The sequence below is a fragment of the Scyliorhinus torazame genome, chromosome 10 (assembly GCF_047496885.1).
Source record: "Scyliorhinus torazame isolate Kashiwa2021f chromosome 10, sScyTor2.1, whole genome shotgun sequence".
Classification (NCBI taxonomy): domain Eukaryota; kingdom Metazoa; phylum Chordata; class Chondrichthyes; order Carcharhiniformes; family Scyliorhinidae; genus Scyliorhinus; species Scyliorhinus torazame.
The window spans coordinates 32,942,797-32,970,107 of NC_092716.1; the positions used below are offsets into that span (position 1 = coordinate 32,942,797).

Sequence of the window (27,311 nt, forward strand, 5' to 3'; positions counted from 1 at the left end):
GGAGGGACTGCATATCTTCTATCTACCCTTAAAATCTCCCCCACCAACCTCTCCCTCTCTGTCCTCTCCTTCCCCTCCTTGTGGGCCCTAGTGGAGATTAGCTCTTCCCTAATCACCGCCTTCAGCGCCTCCCAGACCACCCCTACCTGCACCTCCCCATTATCGTTCACCTCTAGGTATCTTTCAATTCACCCCCTGATCCGCCCGCTCACCTCCTCATCCGCCAGAAAACCACCTCCAAGCGCCACAGCGGGCGCTGGTCCCTCTCCTCCCCTAGCTTGAGCTCCACCCAGTGCGGGGCATGGTCTGAGATGGCTATGGCCGAATACTCCGTGTCCTTCACCCTCGGGATCAGTGCCCTGCTCAAATCCGGGAGTAGGCTTCATGTACGTGGGACAAGAAAGAGAATTCCCTGGCCCCCGGCCTAACAAACCTCCATAGGTCCACTCCTCCCATCTGGTCCATAAACCCCCTCAACACCTTGCCGCCGCCGGCCTCTTAGCCGTCCTGGATCTAGAGCGGTCCAATGCTAGATCCAATACCGTATTAAATACCATTATCAAGCTCCCTGCCTCCAGGTCCGGAATCCAGCCCAACATGCGCTGCATAAATCCAGCATCGTCCCAATTCAGGGAGTACACATTCACCAAGACCACCCACAACCCCTGCAGCTTACCGCTCACCATCACGTACCTACCTCCATTGTCTGCCACGATGGAGCGCCTCAAACATCACCCCCTTCCCCACCAAAATCGCCACCCCTCGATTCTTTGCGTACAACCCCGAGTGGAATACCTGCCCTACCCACCCCTTTCTCAGCCTAACCTGGTCTGCTACCCTCAAATGCGTCTCCTGGAGCATGACCACATCTGCCTTCAGTCCCTTCAGGTGCGCGAACACACGGGCCCTCTTGACCGGCCCGTTCAGGCCTCTCACATTCTAAGTTATCAGCTGGATTAGGGGGCTGACCGCCCCCTGCCAATTAGCCATCTCCCTTTCTAGGCCAGCCGCCTACCCGCGCCTCCCGCACTCTCCACTCCCCCCAGCGGCAGACCCCCGCCCCGACTCTCTCTTCAGGCTCCACCTCCCCTTTGACCAATGCAGCAGCAACCCAGTTCTCCCCCCCTCCCCCCCCAGCTAGGTCCCCCCCAGCTGCGTTGCTCCCCCCATAGCACTCCCGTACGTCAGCTGACTCCTGCTGACCCCGGCCGCTCCCGCCACTCCATCGACCCCCCCAGTGTGAGAATCCCCCCCCCCCTCCTCCTGTCCATCAGCGGGCGCTCCTCTCCAGCACCACCCCGCCACCCTGACCCCACCCCCTTCCTTCCCTAGTGCGGGAGAAAATCTCGCGCTTTCCACCAAGCTGGCCCCGCCCCCTCAGGCGCAGCTCCCTTTCGCGGTCTGATCCCAGCTCCCCCACCTCGGGCCTCCCCTCTCCCCCCCAATGGGGCCCCCTCTTCCAACCACCGACGCCCACACTCTCACCAAACCCCCACCACGAACCATTCCACCCTACCCCACCCAGCACCCAAAAAGAAAACAGTACCAAACAGAACAGAACATCCCCCAAAACACAACAATCACATCAATCCCCTCTCGACATCCCCTCGCAACCGACCCTCAATCAGAGTCCAACTTTTCGGCCTGGATAAAGGTCCCCGCCTCCTCCGGCGTCTCGAAGTAGTGGTGCCGGTCCTTGAAAGTGACCCACAGTCGCGCCGGCTGCAACATTCCAAATTTCACCCCCTTCCGATGCAGAGCCGCCTTAGCCCGATTGTACCCGGCCCTCTTCTTGGCCACCTCCGCGCTCCAGTCCTGGTATATCCGGACCTCTGCATTCTCCCACCTGCTGCTCCGGTCCTTCTTTGCACACCTTAGGGCACACTCCCTGTCCACGAAGCGGTGGAACCGCACCGGCACCGCCCGCGGCGGCTCGTTGGGCTTGGGCCTCCTCGCCAGGACTCAGTGGGCCCTCTCCAGCTCCAGGGGCCCCGGGAAGGCCCCCGCGCCCATCAACGTGTTCAACATCGTGATCACGTATGCTCCAACATCCGACCCCTCCACTCCCTCCGGGAGACCCAGAATCCGCAGGTTCTTCTTCCTCGACCGGTTCTCCATGTCCTCGAACTTCTCCTGCCATTTCTTATGCATCGCCTCGTGCGCCTCTACCTTCACCGCCAGGCCCAAGATCACGTCCTCATTCTCCGAGGCCTTTTGCCGCACCTCCCGGATCGCCGCCCCTTGGGCCTTCTGGGTCTCGAGCAGCTTGTCTATCGAAGTCTTCATCGACTCCAACATCCATGCCTTCAATTCCGTGAAGCAGCGCTGGAGAAACTCCCGCTGTTCCTGCGCCCACGCTGCCTGGTCTCCACCCGCCGCCATCTTGATTTTCCTCCCTCGCACTTTTCGCTGCTCCAAAACTACTTTTTTCACCGCTCCATTCCTGGTCCAATCCATACAGTGCCGGGGAAATGTTACTATCACCTTCCAACACTGGGAACCGTCGAACTAATGCCGCTGGGCGCCCTAAAACGAGCCCAAAAGTCAGTTTCTGTCGGGAGCTGCCGAACATGCGACATAGCTCCGCAAAGCCGCAACCGGAAGTCCCCAACCCGGTACCTTTCTCAACCTCAAGCCATCCCATTCACAGCCAATCAAATACTTTTTCTTCTGACGTGCAGTCATATTTTGTAAGTGAATGCAACAGCCAATATGGAAACAATAAGGTCCCAAATAGCAATGAGATGTTCTAGTGGTGTTAATATTGACCAGGACATCAGAAGAACTTCAAATGGAGAATCCCGCACAGGATCTTGGGTTCCCACGGGAATGCCGACCTAGATTAGTATTCAAACCTTTGGACTGGGGCTTGGCTCCACAACCTTCTGACTGAGAGGCAAGAATCCATCATCTTTTGGATCAAACCCTTGGGTAAGAAGAAAGCTTTTTGCATTCATCGTTTTGTGCACTCCCACCTGGGGGGCTGGTTTAGCACAGGGCTAAATAGCTTACTTTTAAAGCATACCAGGGCAGGCCAGCTGCATGGTTCAATTCCCATACTAGCCTCCCCGAGCAGGCGCCGGAATGTGGCAACTAGCGGCTTTTCACAGTAACTTCATTTGAAGCCTACTTGTGACTATAAGTGATTTTCATTTTGTTTAATTTCATTTAACTATCTTGGGAGCGCTTTCAAGTGCTCATTTGCTGTCAGTACTGGTGTAAATATGAATGTAATTTTTAAGAAAATGCTATTTATTCTATTCTGGAACAAAATGATTTGACCTTTTCATTAGGATTGCCTGTAACATTGCCTGATTCCACCCCTGTCTCATCTCATCTATTGCTGAAACCCTCAACCGTACCTTTATTACCGCTCGTCATGACCATACCAACACATTCCTTGCTGGCCTCCCATGTTCTACCCCACACAAACGGAAGATCATGCAGCCCCTGTCCTAACACAGGCCAAGTCCTGTTCACTCATCAAACCACGCTCACTCACTTGCATTGGCTTCTGGTTAAGTAACACCTTCATTTTGAAATTCTTATACTTGTTTTCAAATCCAACCATGACTTGGCCCCTCTCTATCGCTGCCATCCCTTCCAGCCCCTACAATTCTGGCTCCTTGAACATCTCTGATTTTGGCCAATCCACCAGTGGTGGCTGTATCTTCAGTTGACAAGGTGCTGTGCTTTCAAACTCTCTCCCTCAAATCGCTCAACCTTTCTTTCCTCCTTTAAGACACTCCTTAAAACCTTTCTACTTCCTTCCCTGTTATCTCCTTATGGAGCTGTTTTGTAATACTCCCGTGAAGCACCTTAGCGCTGTCCACTGCATTAAAGCAGCTGTTCATTAAATGTATTTACGATTGTAAAACTAAATTGCAATTTGCATCCTTGGTTTTTAAATCCATCTGTAGTCTCGCCCATCCCTTTCTCTGTCACCTCCTGCAGCCCAACAAACCTCTGAGATAACTGTGCTTCTTAAATTTACAAAAGATTTAAAAGGAATGCAAATATTCACTTATTATTTTATGAAACTATCTTAAAATTGGATGGAGAGGTGTTGTGCGACAAATGATTCACAATAGCAGCATGGTGGCGCAGTAATTAGCACTGCTGTCTCATGGCCTGAGGACCGGGGTTCGATCCTCGTCACTGTCCCTGTGGATTTGGCACATTTTCCCGGTGTCTGCGTGGGTCTCATCCCCACAACCTAAAGATGGGCAGGGTAGGTGAAATGGCCATGCTAAATTGCCCCTTAATTAGAATACTTTGTCTTATTCTGCAACACTCCGTTGAATAACTAGGGTAGAACAAGTTGGCACATCATTGTTTCAAGCTGGGAGCCATTTTGATAACGTTGGGCTGTAACATTGGTAAATTCAAATAATTACCAGTGATGCACAGTGAACTCTCCTGTTTATGTGAATATTCATAAAGTTATAGCTAGAGTAAAATTCCAAAAATATTCACTGGATTTTACAATTAGGCCCTCAAATTGGAGTTATGTTTGGAGTTAGCTTTTGGTAAGATCCAGACTGAAAGTGTAGCTGTTCCAGGTGATCAAAAGATGATACTATCATGTATTCTGCAGAAAGATATATTACCATCAGCAAACATAATGTGCTAGGTCAGTGGCTGCTATCCACATCAACAGCTTGGTAGAACCCTCAGGAGTATTGAGTCAAGAGAGATCTAGGTGTACAGGTCCACAGGTCACTGAAAGGGGCAACACAGGTGGAGAAGGTAGTCAAGAAGGCATACGGCATGCTTGCCTTCATTGGCCGGGGCATTGAGGATAAAAATCGGAAAGTCATGTTGCAACTGTGTAGAATCTTTGTTAGGCCACACTTGGAGTATAGTGTTCAATCCTGGTCACCACACTACCAGAAGGATGTGGAGGCATTAGAGAGGGTGCAGAAGAGATTTACCAGGCTGTTGCCTGGTATGGAGGGCATTAGCTATGAGGAGAGGTTGAATAGACTTGGTTTGTTCTCACTGGAACGAAGGAGGTTGAGGGGCGACCTGATAGAAGTCTACAAAATTATGAGGGGCATAGGCAGAGTGGATAGTCAGAGACATTTTCCCAGGGTAGAGGGGACAATTACTAGGGGGCATAGGTTTAAGGTGCAAGGGGAAAGGTTTAGAGGAGATGTACGGGGCAATTTTTTTTACACAGAGGGTAGTGGGTGCCTGGAACTCGCTGCCAGAGGAGGTGATGAAAGCAGGGATGATAGTGATGTTTAAGGGGTATCTTGACAAATACATGAATAGGATGGGAATAGAGGGATACGGACCCCGGAAGTGTGGAAGATTTTAGTTTAGACGGGCAGCATGGTCGGCGCAGGCATAGAGGGCCGAAGGGCCTGCTCCTATTCTGTACTTTTCTTTGTTCTTTGTTCTTACGGAATTTGACCCTGAATTGTGAACTCTGGCTTTATTCAGAATACACCATCAGTATGTCATCCTGACACAATTGATCTGTTGCTGCCCATGCACACATAGGTAAGGTTGTAACTTAGCAAAGTACAATTAAAAAGTAGTTTACGAAAGAAAGAAATATTAATAAATAATAACAAGAATTGTCCTACTCGAAGATACTCTCCTGATGGTTACTGAGCAAATATACGTTTCCATGTGGCATTGAACATGCTAACCAGGAAGATCCCAGATTTGATCCTTGGATTAAGTCTGTGCTAGTTAATCATAGATAGTGTGAAAGTAGGATTTCTGCAACTGGTCACTGAGTCCATTCACAGCATCTCTCTCTGAGATCAGGATCAGCTAACCTGTAACAAAACCATTGTGAAGGAGCAAACAGTCAGCCAGGTGTCCCTTTTCTGATCGTTTCCCACTCACCGCTTTGACTGAGTGGATGTCAGGTGAGAAAAGAGCCAGGCTTGGCGGCAATAATAATCATAATAATCTTTATTATTGTTACAAGTAGGCTTACATTAACACTGCAATGAAGTTACTGTGAAAATCCTCTAGTCGCCACACTACGGCGCCGGTACAGGCAGAGAGAGAATTCAGAATATTCAATTCACCTAACAGCATGGGCGGGATTCTCCACTCCCACGCCGAAGTGGCCGCGCCGTCGTGAATGCCGTTGAGGTTCACGACGGCGCGGAACGGCCCCGGTCCTGACCGATTCAGGCCCTGACAATGGGCCAGTATCGGGGCCGCGTCATCTACCCGCGCCAGGCCGTGTCGCCTGCGTAAAAGCAGCGCCGCATAGATGACGCGGCCGGCGCCGCATAACGGATGTCATCCGCGCATGCGTGGTTGCCGTCCTGTCCAAATCCGCCCCGCAAGAAGGTGGGGGACGGATCTTGCGGGGCCGCGGAAGGAAGGAGGTCCTCCTTCAGAGAGGACGGCCCGACGATCGGTGGGCACCGATTGCGGGCCACCCCACATTCCAGGTGAAGCCCGGTGCAGGATCCCCCCTCGCCCCCCCACAGGCCGCCCCCTCCAGCGTTCACGCATCGCCCACGACTGCAGCGACCAGGTGTGGACGGCGCCGGGGGGAACCCGCCGTTTTGGCCTGGCCGCTCGTCCCATCCGGGCCTCAGAATAGCGGGGGTGTCGGAGAATCGCCATTTTGGGTGTCTCCGGCGATTCTCCGGCCTGCGAAACTTGACCGGGCCGTTCCCGTCGCTTGGGAGAATCGCGGGAGGGGGTCGGACCGGCGTCTCCAGAAATTTTGGTGGCCCAGGCGATTCTCCCAACCGGCGTGGGAGTGGAGAATTGCGCCCCATGTCTTTCGGGATGTGTGGGAGGAAACCGGAACACCCGGAGGAAACCCAAACAGACATGGGAAGAACGTGCAGACTCTGCAGAGATAGTGACCCAAGCGGGAATCAAACCAGGGACCCTGGCGCTGTGAAGCAGCAGTGCTAACCACTGTGCTACCATGCCGCCCCATTACTACATTAATGGGGCAGCACAGTAACACAATGGTTAGCACCGTTGCTTCACAGTAAACATTACTACAGTCAAATAATATGCCAACAGTCACTGTTTAAATCACATATCAAGGCTGACCACTTGGGGTAAGCTACTAGAGCAAGTCATGAAGCATATGCCCATGCCTTCAGGAGAGGAGTGGGGACAAAATTGATCCTGATCCTCATTCCTTAGATTTCGGCTGCTTGACTGCCACAGTCAGCTGGTAACTCGGTTGTTGATGTTGCAAATTCCGACAACCATAATGACTGCAGACACGCTGGCTGTACAGTATAGTTCATTTCCTCATTTTCAATACTGTGTGTATATGTTCATAGCTCTAATTGAAATTGTATTCAGTACGTAGATCAAAGCCATCAATAGCATGTAAAGAATGAGCAGTGTGTCTTGGAGAAGGATGAAAAGTGCACCATTCACGTGTGTGAATCTATAACTCTCATGCTTGTGGCGCAGATTACTTTCAATGTCACTCCCCATGTGTATTTGGTTTCTCAACTTGGCCCTCTTAAGCTTATTCAATTGATAGCACTTAGCTATTGTGTGACCAGCCACATAAACACAAACGCTTTATACATGGTGATCATTGCAGGAACGAGTCATGCCCAGTGCATATTTAGAATGAATTACCTTTCGAAGGTTAGGGAGGATTTATATCTACTTGAACATGTTTTCTCAATGTCAGTGTGATCTGCCTGACAGCAGTACTTATTTGCTACTGTCAACTTTGCTGAGATAAAGTAATCCTTCACTGCAGCTCCCTTATTGGATGGTGCACTCATTTTAATATATAAAAACTTGGAATTATCTGGGTGTCAAATCAAACGGGACAACGCCGCAGTCACGTCTTCGTTTCTGAACATCTGCAGTTTCACAAGGTATAGTTGACTCCCAATTAAATCAAAACTAAGGAACCTTTCCAAATATCTCCTGGCAGCATTTGCACCGTTGCTAATTTTAGCAGAAAAGCAAGCATGGGCATGCATCCATGTGTTACGCAGCTCCCAGGATTCAAACCCTTTCAACAATGAACTCACAACTATTGCGGGGTGGCAGTGGGAGGAAAGCCACTTGTTGATTAAACTCATTAATTTCAGGTTGGCATTAGTGAGCATAAACAAGTTGCATTGCCATTTCAAACAAAAAAAGTTCACTGCGGCCGCCTGCGTCAAAAAACGTCCCCTAAGCTCGCCCGATCTTTATACCAAAGGCCTTTTTTCGGAAAGTGGACACGATCATTTCTGACTTTGTATGGGCGGGGAAGGTGACGAGGGTGGGGAGGACCCTGCTGCAGAGGCAGCAAGGGAGGTTGGCGTTGCCGAACTTGTTCATTATTATTGGGCAGTGAATGTGGACAAGGTGTGGCGGTGGTGGGAAGGAGAAGGGGTAGAGTGGGTTAGGATAGAGGAGGAATCTTGTAAGGGGTCCAGTTTGAGGGCTATGGTGATGGCAGCGTTGCCCATGGCTCCGAGTAGGTATTCAAGGAGACCGGTGGTGCAGCCCACAGTGAAGATATGGAATCAGTTGAGGAGACATTTTAGGGGGGGATGGATAAAGTATAAAGGAGGTGGAGGCAAGTGGGGCTGGTCAAGGTGAGGGATCTGTATTTGGAGGAAGGGTTCGTCAGTCTGGAGGAGCTAAGGGAGAGGGTAGAGCTGCCGAGGGGGAGTGAGTTCAGGTATCTGCAGGTTAGGGACTTTGCGCGAAAGGTCTGGAGGGGGTTCCCTAGGTTGCCGGGATACACCCTGCTGGAGCGACTGCTGCTTCTGGATGTGGAAGGGGAGGGAAGAATTGGGGATATATACAAGTGGCTGGAGGAGCAGGGAGGCGAGCGAGTGGTGAAGATCAAGGAGAAATGGGAAGCAGAGTTGGGAGGAGAGATCAATTGGGGAGTATGGAGTGAGGCACTGCGTGGGATAAATGCGACCTCCTCTTGTGCAAGGATGAGCCAGATACAGTTTAAGGTGGTGCACAGGGTGAGAATGAGTGGGTTCTTTCAGGGGGATGTAGATGAGTGTGAGAGGTGTGGGCGGGGGCCAGAGAATCACGCGGCCATGTTTTGGGGTTGCAAAAAATTGGGAAGATTCTGGGCGGGGTGTTCGCGGTCTTAGCCAGGATAGTGGAGGAGGGAGTGGACCCAGACCCTACGGTGGCGATATTTGGAGTTTCAGAGAAGCCGGACTCATGGAGAGGAGGAAGGCCGATGCCGTGGCCTTCGCCTCTCTGATTGCACGCCGGCGAATCTTGCTGGAGTGACGGTCGGCATCGCCACCGGGGGGTTGGTTGGGTGACCTGTATGACGTCCTGGGAATAGAGAAGATAAAGAATGAGTTGAGGTGCTCTTCAGGGGAGTTTGAGGAAAGATGGGGGATGTTTGTGACAGTGTTTGAGGAGCTGTTCATCGCGGGGGAGGGGGGGGGTGAAAAAGGGGATAAAATCTGTACAGACTGTATAGTTGATTGTTGGGAAGTATGTTTCCCGGTGTGTTTATTTGCTGTAATCTGCTTTGATACATGTTTGTAATAAAATACATTTTTAAAAACACTTCTCCTTATCAAAACTGTTCATCATTTTTAACTCTTCTGAATTGCATGAAAATAGCCCGTGTTTATGTTGTAACTCCCTCATCAGCTTCAACAATCTCTTCTGTATCGTCTCCTTGGCCTTGACTGTTACAGGTTAAGATAACCAGGCAATGAAAGATATAACTGAAACATTATCTTTATGCGCCTACAAGTTTTTTATTTACTAGGACACACACTTCATATTGTGCATCTCTAAACCAAAAAACCCAATTTCAGTCTTCTTCTCTATAGATGAGCACAAGTGAACTCCCAGTTGATGCACACCAGAATGATCACAGAAAATACAGAGCAGGAGAGATCCTTCGGCCCATCAAGTCTGCACTGACGCATGAAAGACACCTGATCTGCCTACCTAATCCCACTTGCCAGCACTTGGCCCATAGCCTTGAATGTTATGACGTGCCAAATGCTCACCCAGGCACTTTTTGAAGGATATGAGGCAGCTCACATCTACCGTCCTCCCAGGCAGTGCATTCCAGACAGTCACCACCTCAAATCCCCCCTAAACCTCCTGCCCCTCACCTTGAACTTGTGTCCCCTCATCACTGACCCATCAACTAAGGGGAACAGCTGCTCCGTATCCACCCAGTTCATGCACCTTACAATCTTGTACACCTCGATCAGGTCACCCTTCAGTTTTCTCTGCTCTGGCAAAACAACCCAAGCCTGTCCAACCACTCTTCATAACTTAAATGTTCTGTCCCAGGCAACATCCTGGTGAAACGCCTCTGCACCCGCTCCAGTGCAATCACATCCTTCCTGTAATGTGGCGACCAGAACTGCACACAGTACTCCAGCTGTGACCTTATCAATTCTATACAGCTCCATCATGACCTTCCTGCTTTTGTATTCTATGCCTCGATTGATAAAGGCAAGTAACCCATATGCCTTTTTCACCATCCTATTAACCTGCCATCTGCTTTCAGAGATCTATGGACCAACATGTCAAGGTCCCTTTGTTCCTCAGAACAGCCCACTGTCAGGCCATTCATTGAATATTTGCTTGTCAAATTACTCCTTCCAAGGTGTATCACCTCACACTTTTCAGGGTTAAATTCCATCTGCCATTTTTCTGCCCATTTGACCATTATGTCTACACCTTCCTGAAACCCAAAACAGTCCACCTCACTGTTAACCATCTGGCCAATCTTTGTGTCATCCTACCCCCGCACACAGTCATCAATGTTGTTTACATAAATGACAAACAATAGGGGGCCCAGCACGGACCCCTGTGGTACGCCACTGGATACTGGCTTCCGGTCACCAAAGCAGCCGTCTGTCATCACCTTCTGTCTCCTACAGCTCAGCCAGCTGTGAATTCACCTCATCAAGTTACCCAGTATCCCAGGTACATTTGCCTTCTTTATAAGTCTCCCATGCGGGATCTTGTCAAAGGCTTTGCTGAAATCCATGTAAACTACATCAACTACACTACCCTCATCTACACCCCTGGACACATGCTCAAAAAATTCAATCAAATTCGTTGGGCATGACCTCCCTCTGACAAAGCCATGCTGACTATTCCGGATCAAACCTTGCCACTCGAAGTGGTGATAAATTCTCTCCTTCAGACTTTTCTCCAAGAGTTTCCCTCCCACTGACGTGAGATTCACTAATGTGTAGTATTTTGGCTTTACTCTACAACCTTTCTTAACTAGTGGGACCACATTAGCTGTTCTCCAGTCCTCTGGCACCCGTGTCCAGAAGAGAATTAAAAATTTGGGTCAGAGCCCCTGCAATCTCCTCCCTCACCTCCCACAACATCCTGGAGATTTGTCCACTTTAAAGCCTGCCAACATCTTCAATACTTTGTTGCTCCATATGACAATTTGCTCAAGAACCTCACAGTCTCTCTCCCCGAGTTATAATAATAATCTTTATTAGTGTCACAAGTAGGCTTACATTAACACCGCAATGAAGTTACTGTGAAAATCCCCTAGTCGCCACACACCAGCACCTGTTCGGGTACACTGAGGGAGAATTCAGAATGTTCAATTCACCTAACAGCATATCTTTTGGGACGTCTGGGAGGAAACCGAAGCACACGGAGGAAATCCACGCAGACACGAGGAGAATGTGCAGACTCCACACAGACAGTGATCCAAGGAGGAATCGAACCTGGGACCCTGGAGCTGTGAAGCAACAGTGCTAACCACCGTATTACCGTGCAGCTCATATCTACCTCCTCATTCCTTGGGTGAAGACAGATGTGAAGTATGTACAATTAACATTGGCATCTCTCTTAAAATAAGATATTCAACACCATACGCAGTATTCTAAAGTGACCAAACCACTGACGCTCATAGATTTAGGGCCGAATTTCCGTTCAGCGACATTGGGTAACGTGATCAGGCGAAGAATTGCGAGTCAGCTGAACATTAAGGCCGGTGACAGGCGCCCGACGGAATGCCATCCCTCAACAGCGGCGTGAATGCGTTCCACGCCGCATGCTGGCATGGGCATGCAGATTGTACAGTAAAGGCCATTGGCATATCATTAACCAGCCCAACTCTGCAATTATCCGTCTGGAGGAATTACCGACGGCGAGGTTCACTTGTGGTATTTATAATCGTGAAACAGGTGCTGTAGCTGCTGAGGGAGAGAGAGGGGGCACGGAAACTGTCTATAGTGTGCAGACAGCTGTGCCGCTGGCCGAGGGGCTTCTGCCAGGGCCACGGGGAGTAGCGAGGGGCAGCCAGGAGCTGGGCCACGGGTCGGGGTGGACGAGCATGGGCCACTATTGTCGCAGCCTGCAAGGCAGCCTTGCGACTGCACACGCCACTGACTGCCCACTGTGAACCTAGCGCGACAGGTCATAGGGGTGACTCCCCAGGCCACCCCCTTAGGTACCCTCGGGCCCCAGCCAACCCATCAACGGGATGGGTGTGCTCCAGCACAATCATTGTCATCTTCTTGGCTGGTGTGTGGGGAGTGGAGTGCCTATATACAGCTCCTGCTTGTCAGGCTCTCGAGTGGCAATCCCCACCCCAGCGAGTCACACTCCAGCATACGTTGGAATTGCACTAGTTCCACGTGGTGCCTGTGCCAGTTCATTAGGATGCTCAAGGACCGGAGCTGCTTTCGAGGCCGTAGAACTCGCGATTCAGTCCCGGCGTCAGCACTTAGTCCCAGAAACAGAGAATCCGGTTCTCAGTGTTACCTCACCTCTTTTGTGCTGTATGCCACTATCCATAAAACCTAGGATCACAATTACTTTTACCAATTTGTCCTTTTACCTTTAAAGTTTTATGAATCCTTGGAATTTTTTGTGGCACAATGTCACCTCACTGACTTAAAATATCACATTCCTATATAGGCAACAAATCAGGATTACAACTGGGAACTGTGAAGACAATCTATCAACAATAAAAAAACAATGAAATGAAAAAATAAGGGGCAGGCCAATCCACCTACCCATTGCAAATATTTTTCTCTCAGAAACTAAAATTTGTAATATTGAAAATAAAGTTTGAAAAAGACATTAAAAAGGCATTTAAAAATTACATATTTCACAACAGGATTATGCAATTGTCTTTTGAGTCTTAATGTACCGAGATAGACTCACTTTTACAAGAAAACTTTAGCCTCTCTGAGAATGCTTTGCCTGTATAAATAATATTCTTCGTAAAAGTTTAACCGTCAGCTGAGATGAAGTAACAACATCCGTGCCTACAATTCCTAAGATGTCATAATCGGAGCCTGTGCTGAGAATGTCTCAACATGCATCAGCCTGATTCATCGTTCAAAGGGCATCTTCCCTCAGGCCATCCCAGTCATTTCATGTTTGTTTTCCATAAGATTTGGAAATAAACTGGGGCGTGAGGTTTCAAATTTTTTCCAAGTACGTTTTTGCAGAAAAAGGACTTCAAAGAGAATGGCTGACAGAGAAAAAACAAAAAAAAATGATAGGCAGCGGGGGATGATTACAGCAACCACCTCAAAATACGTCAGCCCCTGGTGACTCAATGTGCAATTATACTGCATGACACTGTGCTGAATCATACAGATCAAGATGACCGTAGGCTCATCGAACAATGCTGAATTAGTCAATCTCAGTGAGCAAAGGGGATTCTACAATTTCTCTCATTGGCCTCAGACTATTGACGAACATTAGACAGGGAGTTCCCGCTCCAACGCCAGGATTGTGAGCTCCCGCTCGCATTGACCGTGAATGGCGAGAGGAGCGCAAAATCTTGCGAGATGCCCGAGGCGTGTTTTTGTCGACGGGAAGTCCTGTCACGATTGTTCCTTCCCCCAGCTAACGGGATTCCAGACGTTTAACATCAGGAACACTTTGGGCAGCATTGTGGTGCAGTGGTTAGCACTGCTGCCTCACAGTGCCGAGGTCCTGGGTTCGATCCTCGCCCCAGGTCACTGTCCGTGTGGAGTTTGAACATTCTCTCCGTGTCTGCATGGCTCTCACCCCCACAACCCAAAGATGTGCAGGGTAGGTGGATTGGCTTGTCCCTTAATTGGGAAAAAATAGAATTGGGTACTCTCTAAAGGTTAAAAAAACACCGGGAACCCTTTTAGAATAAATAATTATAGGGCCTCTACGCATGATGATACCACCCATTACATTATCCATCCACATCAATGTGAATTATGACTGGTGTCCCATGGTGTGCATCTGGCAGGCAGACCGGGCCAGAGGAGCACAAATGAGTGCATCGCTCGGGAGAAAGAGGGTCATGCCCAGGCAGTGCGTTTACTTTTCTGAATCGGGGGTGGTCTTCAAAAATGGGGCCTGATCTTTAAAAAGCTAAATTGCTGACAGAGCGGGCTTCCAGTCTATCATCACAGGACCGCCACTTGGGAGTTTTATTTATCTATGATCCTAGCAATATGGCGACGAAATCCGCCATTGAAGCCAACAGCTTTGATGCTGCGTTTCCCGCCCGCTGCGACACTCTGCGTTAAAAATGGAAAATTCAGCTCCAAATTACTATGCACTCGGAAGAAAGCGTCGGATGTTACTACATTGAAATTGACGGTATTTATTTCCACACAAGCAATCCACTCAATTGCCTATCTGCTGCTAGCTCCACATATTTACATTGTGTATTTATTGTCTGTCCTATGGTTTTCATGTATGGAACGATCTGTCTGGACTGTCTGCAGAACAATACTTTTCACTGCACCTCAGTACACGTGGCAATAAGTCCAAATCCAAATATTGAAAGAATCTATGTCCTCTGCTTCAAATGTGTTTTTTTCTTCAGATTTCCTCTTTCAGGGGTTGGTTTGAGCTCAGTAGAATACACTCACCTAATCCAGAATGCTGAGAGCTCAAGTCTGACTCTACCTCAAAGACTTGGGGCCAGTACATAGGCTAATGCTTCAATGGAGCGCTGTGGCTGCGCTACACTGCTGGTGGGGCTGTTTTTACACATTCGGCATTTGTCCTCTCAGCTGGGGAGAAGGGGTGAAAAGGAAGGAAGTTCTTTCTGGCCAATATTTATCCTTTAACCAGGATCACAATTCCACAAATAAAAACAGGAGGTGCTGCCACTTTTCCACCAGGGCGGCTACGTTAAAAGCTCCCTTAAATGAGTTCAGGGCTGAGAGTTACAAACTGCGCTCAATACTAATCTAGAAGCTACGGAAACAGAATAAGGGAGGGCCCATTTGTGGTTGATTGATGACACTGGGGTAAGCATAATTACGTACGGAAAACATCAGTTTAAATTGCAACTTACTGTGGATTTGGATGGCAGTGTTAGTCGTGTGGGTCCACCCTTCCTTTGCTGCAAGCACAAAGAATTCACATGAATGAGGGGCATTTATATGTCAGAGACAATTTCACCTCCTTTAAACACACAAGTCATTTTGAACACGCCACTATTAAACTTTCCTCACCCTACCTCACTATTTGCAATATATGGGGCATCACAGTGGCATAGAGGTCAGCACTGCTGCCTCACAGTGCCAAGGACCTGGGTTCAATTCTGGCCTTGGTGACTGCCTGTGTGGAGTTTGCACTTCGTCCCAGTGTCTGTGTGGGTTTCCTCCGGGTACTCCAGTTTCCTCCCACAGTCCAAAGGTGTGCAGGTCAGGTGGTGTTATGGGGATAGGGTGGGGGAGTGGGCCTCGGTGGGGTGCTCTTTCAGAGTGCAGACTCGATGGGCCGAATGGCCTCTTTTTGCACTGTAGTGACTCTATGGTTCTGTAGCAATTCTACAACTTGTGCCCTTGGCATTAGAGACCGTGCCTGGGATTTTCCACTCCTATTCACGTCGGACGGTTGGGGAGGGGGGTGGAAAATATCACGAGAAGTGCAATGTTGCGCTTTATGTTGGTTGGCATGAACACTCAACGCAATTGACCCCTCATTTGAATAAATTAACATGTCATTATGGGGCCCCACCCACTGTCAAATAATCCATGCACGGCGGCGTGACGGAAGAATGGTGTGTGCCACAATTGACCTCAAAGGCATGCAGCTGGCAGGCCGACCTCCCAGGGGAGCTCAGGTGAGTGCAGCACTCGGGGGGCGGGCTCATGCCCAGGTATTGCCTAGGTCGAATCCAGGCGCTGCCAGGGTAGTACCAGTGTAGCACCAGGGGCGTGCCTAGGGCAGTGCTAGGGGGTGCTCGGTTTAACTGGTTTGCTCGCTGTGTGCTGGATCGGCCTTTAAAAATGGTACCTCGGATTCTCCAGTTTCTAAGTTGCTGGAGGGATGGGAAAATTAGAGGCCGCGACACATCGTGGAAACCGCCCCCCCACCCAACCACCTCCCCGAGTCCCAGACTATAGGTCAGAAAAAGCTGCCATTGCCGGCGGCCGCCGCTTTTCCTGCCTGGCATCAGCCTTTACCGATATCCAGGAAAATCCCGGCCTGAAAGAGCACTTAATTAAGGCAGATGTTAACTACCATGTGGTTAGACAATCATCGTGACGGCAGTGAGTTGTGACCCTGCCTCTGAGCCACAAACTGCAGGTTCAGAATCTGATGGTCAAGGAAGGTGCATTGGTAATACAGCCCAACAGGTTGCATATCAACCGGCAAATCCTTCCTACAGATGCCGATGGCAGCAGTAAGAGCAGGAGAAATTCCTGCGCAGCCATGTGATGGAAAGGAAATTGGGAGTCTCAACTATCTATAGCTCCAGGCTACAGCGTGCAAAGTGCCTGTTGCCATAGCAACTTGGACTTCCCGAGTGAACTGTAACGCGGCACCGTTATTGAGATGAGCAATGATAAAGAATGACATTTTAGGATTGAAGCCACAGCCTCTGTTGCATTGATGTCCGACGCAGAGTAAAGCTCCTTCGGCTCAGCTTCAAAGCCTCAGAAGAATAAACCAGTGCCACATTTCAATTTGCCACATCAGTCAGCCTTGCAGACCGTCCACAATTGAACATCAAATGATAGACAGTAGAACTCCTCAAACTTCCCCAAATGGAGCGCAGCAAGTCAAGGGAATTTTTTGGGCAATTCCCAGAAACAAAATTGCTGAGCAGAATTGGAAAAGACACAGCAGCAGTCTGTCGGTCTAATGGCTTCAGTTGAGATTTGACGGTGGTGACGCTAGAAATAAGTAGAGAATGCCATGTATTAAAGACTTACCAGCTCTTTAAGCTCCCTTTGCCTGTCACAGAGCAGTTCATACATTTTCTTTCCAACATCTGTGCTTTCCAACGTGGAGATAATTTGAAGCTGTGTGTCATTGTTGTCTATGATGTTGTATTCAAGCATCAAACATAGGATCTAGTGTTGTGGTAGAAATTGAAAGAATGTTTTCAATTTAAATATAAAGTATCCCATCTTACTGACAATGGAACTTCACAATATACCAGTCCTCAAACATACAATGGGGGCAATTCTCCGGCTGCGTTCCCACTGTGTTGGGAAAATTACTGGGGTGGGGGGAGTGATCCACTAAAGGCAAGAGTTCTCTTTGTTTTAGGGCCTTTTCTTCACAGTCACTTTAAGGATTCTTGGGGAGGCTTCTACAAGCCCGAGCCACATAAATAATCAGCTTAATGCTCGTTTCGGGTGGGCACCATTTGAAATTAAAAGTTTCCCAGTTTAACATGGCAGCCATTGAACATTGGGCGCACCTCGGACACGAGACGTCACCACCCGGTTTTGGAAAGGTTCGCCCTCATTTTATACACACAAATTAATCTTTCACCCGCATTCTTCCAACAAAATACTTGGGAATGTGAACACATCTGTAATAACCTGCACAGGGCTCATCCACCTGGGGATGATTGTTCCCAGTGTTCAATTGGAATGAGCTAACCCAGCACTGGTATAAAAGGCAGGCAGCTGTAGAGCCAGCTAAAAAGGAATGAGGACCCGGTGAAAGGGAACCGGGCCCTGTGCATGTATGATGCTGTTACTGAAATAAAGGACTTTTAAGAAGCTAGTTGGACTCCCCTGGCTTTATCACAACATCTTTCAAGTAGGTCATCAGTGACATATTTTTCTGCCTATTTACTAATTGATTGCCCATGGTGTTGCTGAGAGAATGTCAGATGATAGAGGAGTGCTGTACCACGCAACAGAGAATGTATTATTCATAGGTGGAGCTGTATTCGTTTAAAGACACAAAAGATTAATTGTTGCTACGTGAAGTAAACTGGAGGCCAACCAGAGAACGGTGCAAAGTCAAGTCTGTGAGATGCATTTCTATGGGGCGGGATTCTCTCAGCCCGGGGCTGGGCCGGAGAATCCCCGCTAATCGCGCCACGGCACCCCGACGCCAACATGTGATCAGCGCCATTGGTGCTGGCGTGGTTGGCACGGCAGTGGTCGGGGGCCACTCTACGCGGCCGGCCCACCGATTCTCGGCCCGCGATGGGCCGAGCGCCCGTCGTGAAAAACCCAAGTCCTGCCGGCGCCGTCCTCTCCTGCTCTCAACCGGCGGGAACTCGGCGTGGAAGGGTCGGGGGGCAGCCTGGGGGGGGGGGGGGGGGTATGACTCCGGGAGGGGCCTCCGATGTAGCCTGGCCCGCCATCGGTGCCCACCGATCGGCGGGCCAGCCTCTCTGGCTGCCGGCCTCATTTCTTCCGCGCCGGCCCCTGTAGTCCTGTGCCATGTTGCGTCGGGGCCGGCGCTTTGAAGGAAGCTACTGCGCATGTGCGCGTTAGCGCCGGTGCCACTGCGCATGCGCGGATCCCACGGCTCCCAGTTCACGCTGGGATCAGCAGCTGGAGCGGCGCGAACCGCTCCAGTGCTGTGCTGGCCCCCTGTAGGGGCCAGAATTGCTGATCCTGAGGCCATGTTGACGCCGTCAAGTAACGCGGCGGCGTTTCCGACGACGTCAACATTTTGCCTCAGGATCACAGAATCCCGCCCCTGGTGTATATAATGTATGATGTGGAGATGCCGGCGTTGGACTGGGGTGAGCACAGTACGAAGTCTTACAACACCTGAGGAAGGAGCAGCGCTCCGAAAGCTAGTGACATCGAAACAAACCTGTTGGACTTTAACCTGGTGTTGTAAGACTTCGTACTGTATATAATGTAGTAAAACGTCTTAAGTTGCTTGAGAGGACTGTTATCAAATCAATTTAACACTGTGCCACATAATGAGAAGTTAGAGCAGATGACCAAAAGCTTGGTCAAAAAGGAAACTTTAAGGAACATCTTAAAAGAGGAGATAGAGGTAGAGTCGTTGAAAGGTTTTGAGAGGGAATTCCAGAGTTTAGGCAGCTGAAATAATTTCCACCAAGGAAGGAGCAATTAAAAGCGGGGACTTTGTTTTTTAAAGGCATCATTGTGACGACTGCGTTGAGAAGGTATTCTCCAGGGCTTTTCCACTTTTACTTTCAAATTTTTAAACTTGTTCTCTATTTATAAAATAGATGTTTTGGTCCAAATTTGCATTGAGCCAACCATTTGCAATACGTTAACCCAAAATAAACTTGTTATAATGAAATAGAAAAGCAGTACGTCATAATTATTAGGAAATGCACATAAATGTTGCATTTTTATTGTAAGATACATAAACATTGACAAATGGAGAGATGTTAGCATGAAAGGCATACGACTGTAGATTTTAAAATGTAGTGCAAATGTTTAAAATACTACTTGCAGCCCCAGGTTCGATCCCGGCTCTGGTACACTGTCCGTGTGGAGTTTGCACATTCTCCCCGTGTTTGTGTGGGTTTCGACCCCACAACACAGAAGATGTGCAGGGTAGGTGAATTGGCCGTGCTAAATTGCCCCTTAATTGGAAAAATGAATTGGGTACTCTAAATTTATTTTTTAAAAACTACTTAATCTAACTTCAGGGCTGCTGTCACTGTAACTTTTGTCCTTCCTACTTCAATCAGATGCAGCCAATTCCTGGTCCCAAGTATATAAATTGGTGCCCACAGAGACATTTTAAAATAGGCTTTGACAGCGAGCAATTATAATGAGAGGAACTGCTAATGTCAGCTGTGTGTCCACCTTTCCCTTCGAACTGGAACTGTCAATGACGCTCCCTTGAGCAGCTCTTGAACAGGCCAGTGTTCACATTTTACATTATATTACCTTGCTTGACCATTAAGCAAACAATCTTTTTAAACAGGCTTCTGAAGTATATCGAACCACATGCATTACTCACAGAAACAAACTTTTGGCAGTGAACTCACTGCAGTGATACAGTGTCCCAGAGCCGGGATCGAACCTGGGACCTCGGCGCCGTGAGGCTGCAAGTAGTTTTGTAAACATTTGCACTACATTTAAAATCTACAGTCGTATGCCTTTCATGCTAGCATCTCTCCATTTGTCAATGTTTATGTATCTTACAATAAAAATGTAACATTTATGTGCAAGCGGAGTGTCACTTGTTCCGTTTACTTTTGTCATCAGAAACCCTCCAATTGAATTACAGCATTTTGATTCACTGTCGATGACCGATTATAATGTATTTAATGATAGCCATTGGGGACAAAAATGTCCCAACTTGGATTTCAACACAGCGACTATTCTGTTGTTGGCACCATTTAAGATTTAACTGCCACTGTTGTTAAGGGAGATAGTTGGGGACAGCACGGTGGCGCAGTGGTTCTCACTGCTGCCTCATGGCACCAAGGAAAAACAAAAAATTGGCTACGCTTAAATTTTAAATAGGAAACGAAAGATAAGGGAGATAAGTCCACAACAGTACAGCCTTCTAGTCCAGAAGGTTTTACTTCAAATATAGACATAGAGTGCGCAAAACAGAAAGTCTCTTCCCCACTCCCAAAAAAATAAATTAGAAAGTAAAAGAATGCTTATTCCAATTATTACCAGCCACAAACTGTCTGGACATTTTGGCCCTCTTCAATAATTGACATCAATATAGCTTCACATTGTGTCGACTCTAGTAAGGACCGAGAACTCAACATTCACATGAGACGCGCCCCCATCCACCCAACCTGCGCAGGGAGTTTTTCCGCAGCGCAGATGGATTACCATTAACTACTGGCGGGATCTTTCTACGGCGCTTTACATGGTTCGCCCTTCAAACTGCCAGGGAACAAGGGGTGGGGGACTGAAAGGTTTACCTTTCTTTTTAACCATATTGTGAAACGAAGGTACACGTATAAAATGCAATAATGCCTGTGACAACTGCAACTTGCAGCTCGGATGCATGCAGAGTAAATCAATCATGAGGTTAGAAACCCATGCCCGAGGCTTACCTCAACCATTGTTTGGTTTCCTCTCAAAGCCAGCAACATACAGGGCCCCAGTTTATTCTCAGCCAACGATAACAGGAACTTCTTTGTCTTATAGCAGGAACCCATTAAAATGTGCACCTGAGGAGAAAAACAATATATGACTGTACTTGTGAGACAAGCAATATATTACAACAGACGCACACACACAAATATCTGTCATTTTATTGGTTTTTAATAGGACTCTATGGGTAGACAACCTGCAGGAACCTTGCGCTGCCTACTTTCGGGAAGACCTGCTGCACAAAGTGCCAATCTGGGCATTGGCAGAATATCCCAACCTCTGAGTTGTCACCCAATCAGAAGCTAGCAGCTGTGCTCAGCAGTGCCATTGGGGAGGCAATGGTTGCTACCAGCAATGCACCCACCAAAGCCTGGGAACGGCAAGGAACCAAGGCCACAGGTAAGTGATGGAGGGAGACACTGAGGGATTGCCCTTGAAGCCATTTGGGACTTCCCATAGGGGGAGTCCTCACCTCCTGCTGGGTGGATACCAACAACGATGGGGTGAGCCCTTTACTTGGCATTAATTGCCCACTTAAGGGCCTCAATGGGCAAAGGGGTGGGAAGGCTGTCCATGTGCTTTCCCACCTCAGGCCTCAGACTTGATTGGGGCAGACCAGGAAGGCGATGGTGGAGTACCATCCCTCTCCCCCCCACACAATTAAATGCCCTCCACCACTGAACCTGTCTCGGGGAAGGGCATTAAATTCCAACCGTATAATCCAGAGATAATGAGCTGGGCTATGCAATGGTATGTGTGCCATACAACAAGAGCTGCTGGTTTCATGTCTTATTCCTATACTGGAACTTTTTAATCTCAGCGGAGCTTCATCAAAGAGGCCCAGACGGAAGGCAAGAGCACCACATGATCTGACTACTCCAACTCTTTCACCCTCACCCACAGGGGTGAAAGAGAAACGGAAACGGAAGGAGCAGCAGTTGTGACTTTCATTAGTGGCATTTACTTTTAATGGTGAAATGGTGCTTGCTGTCCAGAAACCCATGATGTGGAGATGCTGGTGTTGGACTGGGGTGAGCACAGTAAGAAGTCTTACTACACCAGGTTAAAGTCCAACAGGTTTGTTTTGATGTCACTAGCTTTCGGAGCACAGCTCCCTCCTCAGGTTAAACCCAAATAGAGAGGAAAATGCTTTACTGAAAAAATACATTTTCATTTTCTCACTCAATAATGTCATTTCTATCTTGCTAACTGAAGCCATTTACAACGTGTAAAGTTCTGTGTCGCTATCTGCAGGCAAGAAAATTTGACCATGAGCAAAGATAAAACAGATCAGTATAACCTGTCCCTAGCTGAAAAGGGTGTTGACTGAATCTTTCTCACAGGGGAAACAGAACAATCGCATTATGTAACAGCGCCTTACCCGGTCTCCTTCACCTGGCCTAATCAGGATAATTCCAGGAATCCCAGCGGTGAAGCCGGAGTAGGCTCACTTGGTTCCGCCAGATATTGATTGCGGACTCCAAATGGTTCAAATCAAGTTCAGACATGAGTGACGTTATGTGAAAGCATCACTGGAACTTGCCCGTGATAACAAACACAATGGCCCCCTTTATCTACTGAGCTTCTGCCCCTCAAGCTTCTCGTTATAATACAGCTACAGATTTGAATTTTTTGTTGTTGTGAATTTTCAGCTCGAGGACAAAGTGCAAGCCACAATGTAAAGTTATTTACTCAAATTACAGGCCAAGTAATGTTTCTCACTCTTCATTCTTTGTGTGGGTCTTGGTCATAAAAGCAGATATTTGCTGTAGGCTGGTATCAGCCATGCATCTTCAGGTAACTTAATACCTCCTAGCACAGAAACCAGTTTGGAGCTGTTGCCAGTCTAAAACCCGAGGAATAATTACATTATTTTATTCAGTTGGGCAGAAGCTCAATGGGGGTTGGGATGTTATTGAGTCTGCCACGAAACAACTACATACAGTTGTTCAGCCTTCAGATATAGGATAGTGGTAGCTATGATAATAAGCATTTTGTGGAGACTAAGCAGGGCAACCATGGTGTAGATAAAATACGAAGCACGAGTTCTGTTCCCTGATGTAGGCCTGTACAATTGCAATCCTTAGCCAGAATGAGAGCTCCTGATAGTTAAATAAGTGCAAATGTCTGTTGTTCTAGACCAGACCCCAATCTGAGGGTCAGCATTTAACTGATGTAAAATGGGTCTTTGTGGTCCAGAAAATGGCTTACCACTCCATTTACGTTTTTAAAAATATATTTAGAATACCCAATTCTTTTTTTTCCAATTAGAGGGCAATTTAGCGTGGCCAATCTATCTACCCTGCACATCTTTGGGTTTTGGGGGTGAGACCCACGCAGACACGGGAAGAATGTGCAAACTCCACACAAACACTGACCCGGGGCTGCGATCGATCCTGGGTCCTCAGCGCCATGAGGCAGCAGTGCTAACCACTGCGCCACCATGCTGCCCTCACTCCATTTATGTTAGCTGTCACACCCCTACTATCAAAAATGGATCTCACCATTGGGTGGCCAAAGAGACCACTTATTTCAGTTTAATACATTTCTATGATACACAGAGGATACCAATTGCCATTTTAGGGTAACAATGGGCTAAAAATAAGCTTTTATTTTTTATGAAGCCAGGAGTAGGAGTGTTCCTGCAGACTGCTTAAAATGAAGGTGGGTTTCTGTCTCACGTGTTACCCTTTTCCCTTTCAGAGCAGGCCCATCCCTCACCCCTCTACCTATCGGCAGCCTGGGCCCTGGGCTGTCCAATATTGCAGCATACACTGCCCCGGGGTCTCCACAGAGGCAAGGAATGAAGCCCGGTCCCCTTGGCACGATCTGGTGGACTACACCCTCTGGCTGCTCAGCCACTCCACAGTCAAAATCAAGCAAGCAATGCCAACCACAGCACTGTCTAAACAGATCCCAGAAAATGCACCAGGGACCCGGGTTCAATTCTAGCCTTGGGTGACTGTCTGTGTGGAGTTTACACATTCTCCCTTTGTCTGCTTGGGTTGCTCTGGATGCCCGCTTTCCTCGCACAGTACAAAGATGTGGTGGATTGGCCATGCTAAATTGCCCTGTAGTTTCCAAAGATGTGCAGGTTAGGTTGAGGGGCAACTGGGATAGGGCGGGAATTGGGCTTGGGTTCAGTGTTCTTTCGGAGGGTTGGTGCAGACTCAATGGGCTGAATGGCCATCTTTAGCATTGTATGGATTCTATGAACATGGCTACAATAAACCAGTATACCTTTGGACGCTGCTGACAATTCCAACTCTCCTGCCTGCTGGTATTCTCATTGGAAGGCCAAGGATCAGAAATTGAATACAGCTGTTACAGAACTCCAAGCGCATAATTGGAGTTTGACTTTGCTGGCGTAGCCTCTTCAAACTTTATATAATCGAGGACATCAGCCAAACATGTGTGGTGATACAGATCAGGAAAGGAACGGAGGGTTGTGCCTTTTCTCCCTTGAAGCAAGAAGGCAGCCCGATGACCTAATAGAGGTCTTTAAAATTATGAAGTGGACACAGTGAGTGTTTCCTCTTGCTGGGGAAGAGCCTGACTGCAGGCCATCAATATCAAACAAGTCACCCAGAAATCCAGTCGGAAATTCAGCCCAAAGCGGTGGGAATGTGGAACTACCACGGGGAGTGGTCAAAGCGAACGGTCTGACGTATTTAAGGGGGAGCTAGACATGCATATGAGGGACAAAGGGAATCGATGGTTAAGATTATCAATTTAGTCAAAAAGAAAATGGAGGAAATTCAAGCAGAACATAAACCCCGGCAAAGACTATTTGGGCTGAATGGCCTATTTCCAAGCCGTATAAACTATGCCATGGATATGTGCAAGCACAGTTTGGAAAGAGTTTCACCTACAGCTGAAGCAAATCCTGTCAGACTGTGTACTTTAGGGAATAGAATTAATCGGCTTGCGATGGGACTATTAGAAGCAAACGCATTGTGCGCAAATGAAACTTTCTATCACTCATTTCCAATAGATGACACAGCAGCAGTAGGGATCAAGGGCATGGTCTTTTACTGCAGACAATATTGTATAAATAAGTGTAACTTTAACTCAGTTTAATCAACAAAGTGTTATTTTATGCTTATTTGTAACATAAACAGAAGGTATTAACTCACATTATTGCAAACACGTACCATACTGGCAAAAAGCTCCCCGTCATCGTCGCAGGCTACTCCTCCTGGACTGTAGAGCTGGAACCAACCATCTTTGCCAGCCCGAACACTCAATAAACAGGAATGGACCTGCCAAAATACAATTAATCAGCTTGAGTGCCGAGCCCTATATTTAAAATATGCTCAGTGACCCACATTGGACTGGCATTGGTTGATGTTGACTTACTTTTTCATTTCCAGATCAATTTAAAGTTTTCACATGCAAATGAATCAGTCATTCTGTGTACATGGCCTGACTAAAAGCTGGTATTTGAGGGCAAATGAATTACTTTATCGTAATTCAGCTTTTTACGTAAAAGAAACTTGGAATGTGGTGAAAAAAGTTCAAAGAGGCCACAGTGTGTTCAATAATGTACATATACACACATATATATATATATATATATATAGATATATATACATACAGTGTAAATAATGTGTATATCACACACACACACAATGTACAAATACTGAATGTTATTCTGCCTACTTTACCATGTGTTGTCCTCGATTATACATGGTATAAAGTTTTGTAAGGGCAGGAGACAGGGGGCTGGATTCTCCGTCCCGCCACATTTCTGTTTCAGCACGCCGGTGGGATGCTCCGTTACTGTCAATGGGGTTTCCCATTGTGGGGCAGCCCCACGCCGCCGGGAAACCCCCGGGCTGCTGGGAAAATGGAGCATCCTGCCGGCAGAGAATCCAGCCCAGGGTTTCTGACTAATTTGCCAACATCATGGTGTGCAAAGGGATATATATAATCAGCATTGAGAAATAAGATACTAATCGACCTAATCCAAATTGATCAAAATACATGGAAACCTTAAGAGGTCAAAAACTGCAATATGGCTCACATTGCAACAATATTCAATATAAGGGTCATTTGTTCCTGTGAGTTCAATAGCTCGATTTGTTGTTTTGTGTTTTCGTTGTGGTCTACTTCTTGGATACCTGGTAACCCCTACTTGAAACCAACCCACAATTTCCTATTACTATGCCAAATTATAAGTATTCTATAAGAGCTTGTCTTTATGGTCATTCTGACAAAAGGACAATGGCTAACCATAATTTTGAGTTGTTCTGCAAACGTGGCAGTGGCTTTGAGGGATCATTGCATCCAAGCCCGGCTCCACTTAATGGGCGATGAATTGAAAACCTGGTTAACGATTCTTTTCCCCTCCATATCCAGCAATAATAAACAAAATAAATCATAGCCCATCTGATGCCGATCAGCAAACTCAATACAGGCGGAGGGATTTGGGACATTCAAAATTTATAGGGCCAGAATTTACCACAAAAAGATTGGTGAAATTAGCAGCAATCTCTGTTATTTATGTGAAAATTGAACAACATGACTAGGATGCAGAGGTAAGGTTAAATGTAAATAGCCAGATGTTGCTGGCCAAGCTGTTCCAGTCCTGTAAACTGTGCAGAATAAATTGGGGTGATTTTGCACCTTTGTTTGCTGTGAGCACAAATAGTGACTTTGTCAGCTTTGACAAAGGGTCATCTGGACTCGAAACGTTAGATCTTTTCTCTCCCTACAGATGCTGCCAGACCTGCTGAGATTTTCCAGCATTTTCGCTTTGGTTGTAGATGGCACACACGGCTGAGATTGTTTGTCAGTGGTGGACGGTTCGAATGTTAGTGGAACGGCGAGCAATCAAATGGTGTTGAGCTTCTAGAGTGTTGTGGGAGCTGCACTCATCCAGGCAAGTGGAGAGTATTCCATTATATTCCTGACTTGTGCCTTGTAGATGGTGGACAGGCTTTTGGGGGGGTTGGTGGTGAGTTACGCGCCTTAGGATTCCTAACCTTTGAACTGCCCTGATAGCTACTGTATAAATATGGCTAGTCCAGTTCAGTTTCTGATCAATAATAATCCTCAGGATGTTGATTGTGGGGGATTCAGCGATGGTAATGCCAT

General features: G+C 47.8%; 1 protein-coding gene across 2 annotated transcripts in view; it reads right to left on the reverse strand.

Moving 5' to 3' along the window:
• Nucleotides 1-27,311, reverse strand: part of cmip (c-Maf inducing protein) — a 281,360-nt gene that overhangs the window by 13,419 nt on the left and 240,630 nt on the right. Inside the window, exons 14-17 of one of the 2 annotated variants that reach the window (XM_072517927.1) lie at nucleotides 25,349-25,474; nucleotides 21,173-21,289; nucleotides 17,121-17,261; nucleotides 15,251-15,298 (exon numbers count right to left, since the gene is read on the reverse strand). In XM_072517927.1, the coding sequence (XP_072374028.1) occupies nucleotides 15,251-15,298; nucleotides 17,121-17,261; nucleotides 21,173-21,289; nucleotides 25,349-25,474 (432 nt within the window). The remainder of the gene's footprint in view (nucleotides 1-15,250; nucleotides 15,299-17,120; nucleotides 17,262-21,172; nucleotides 21,290-25,348; nucleotides 25,475-27,311) is intronic. The other variant, XM_072517928.1, reaches the window with a different exon arrangement.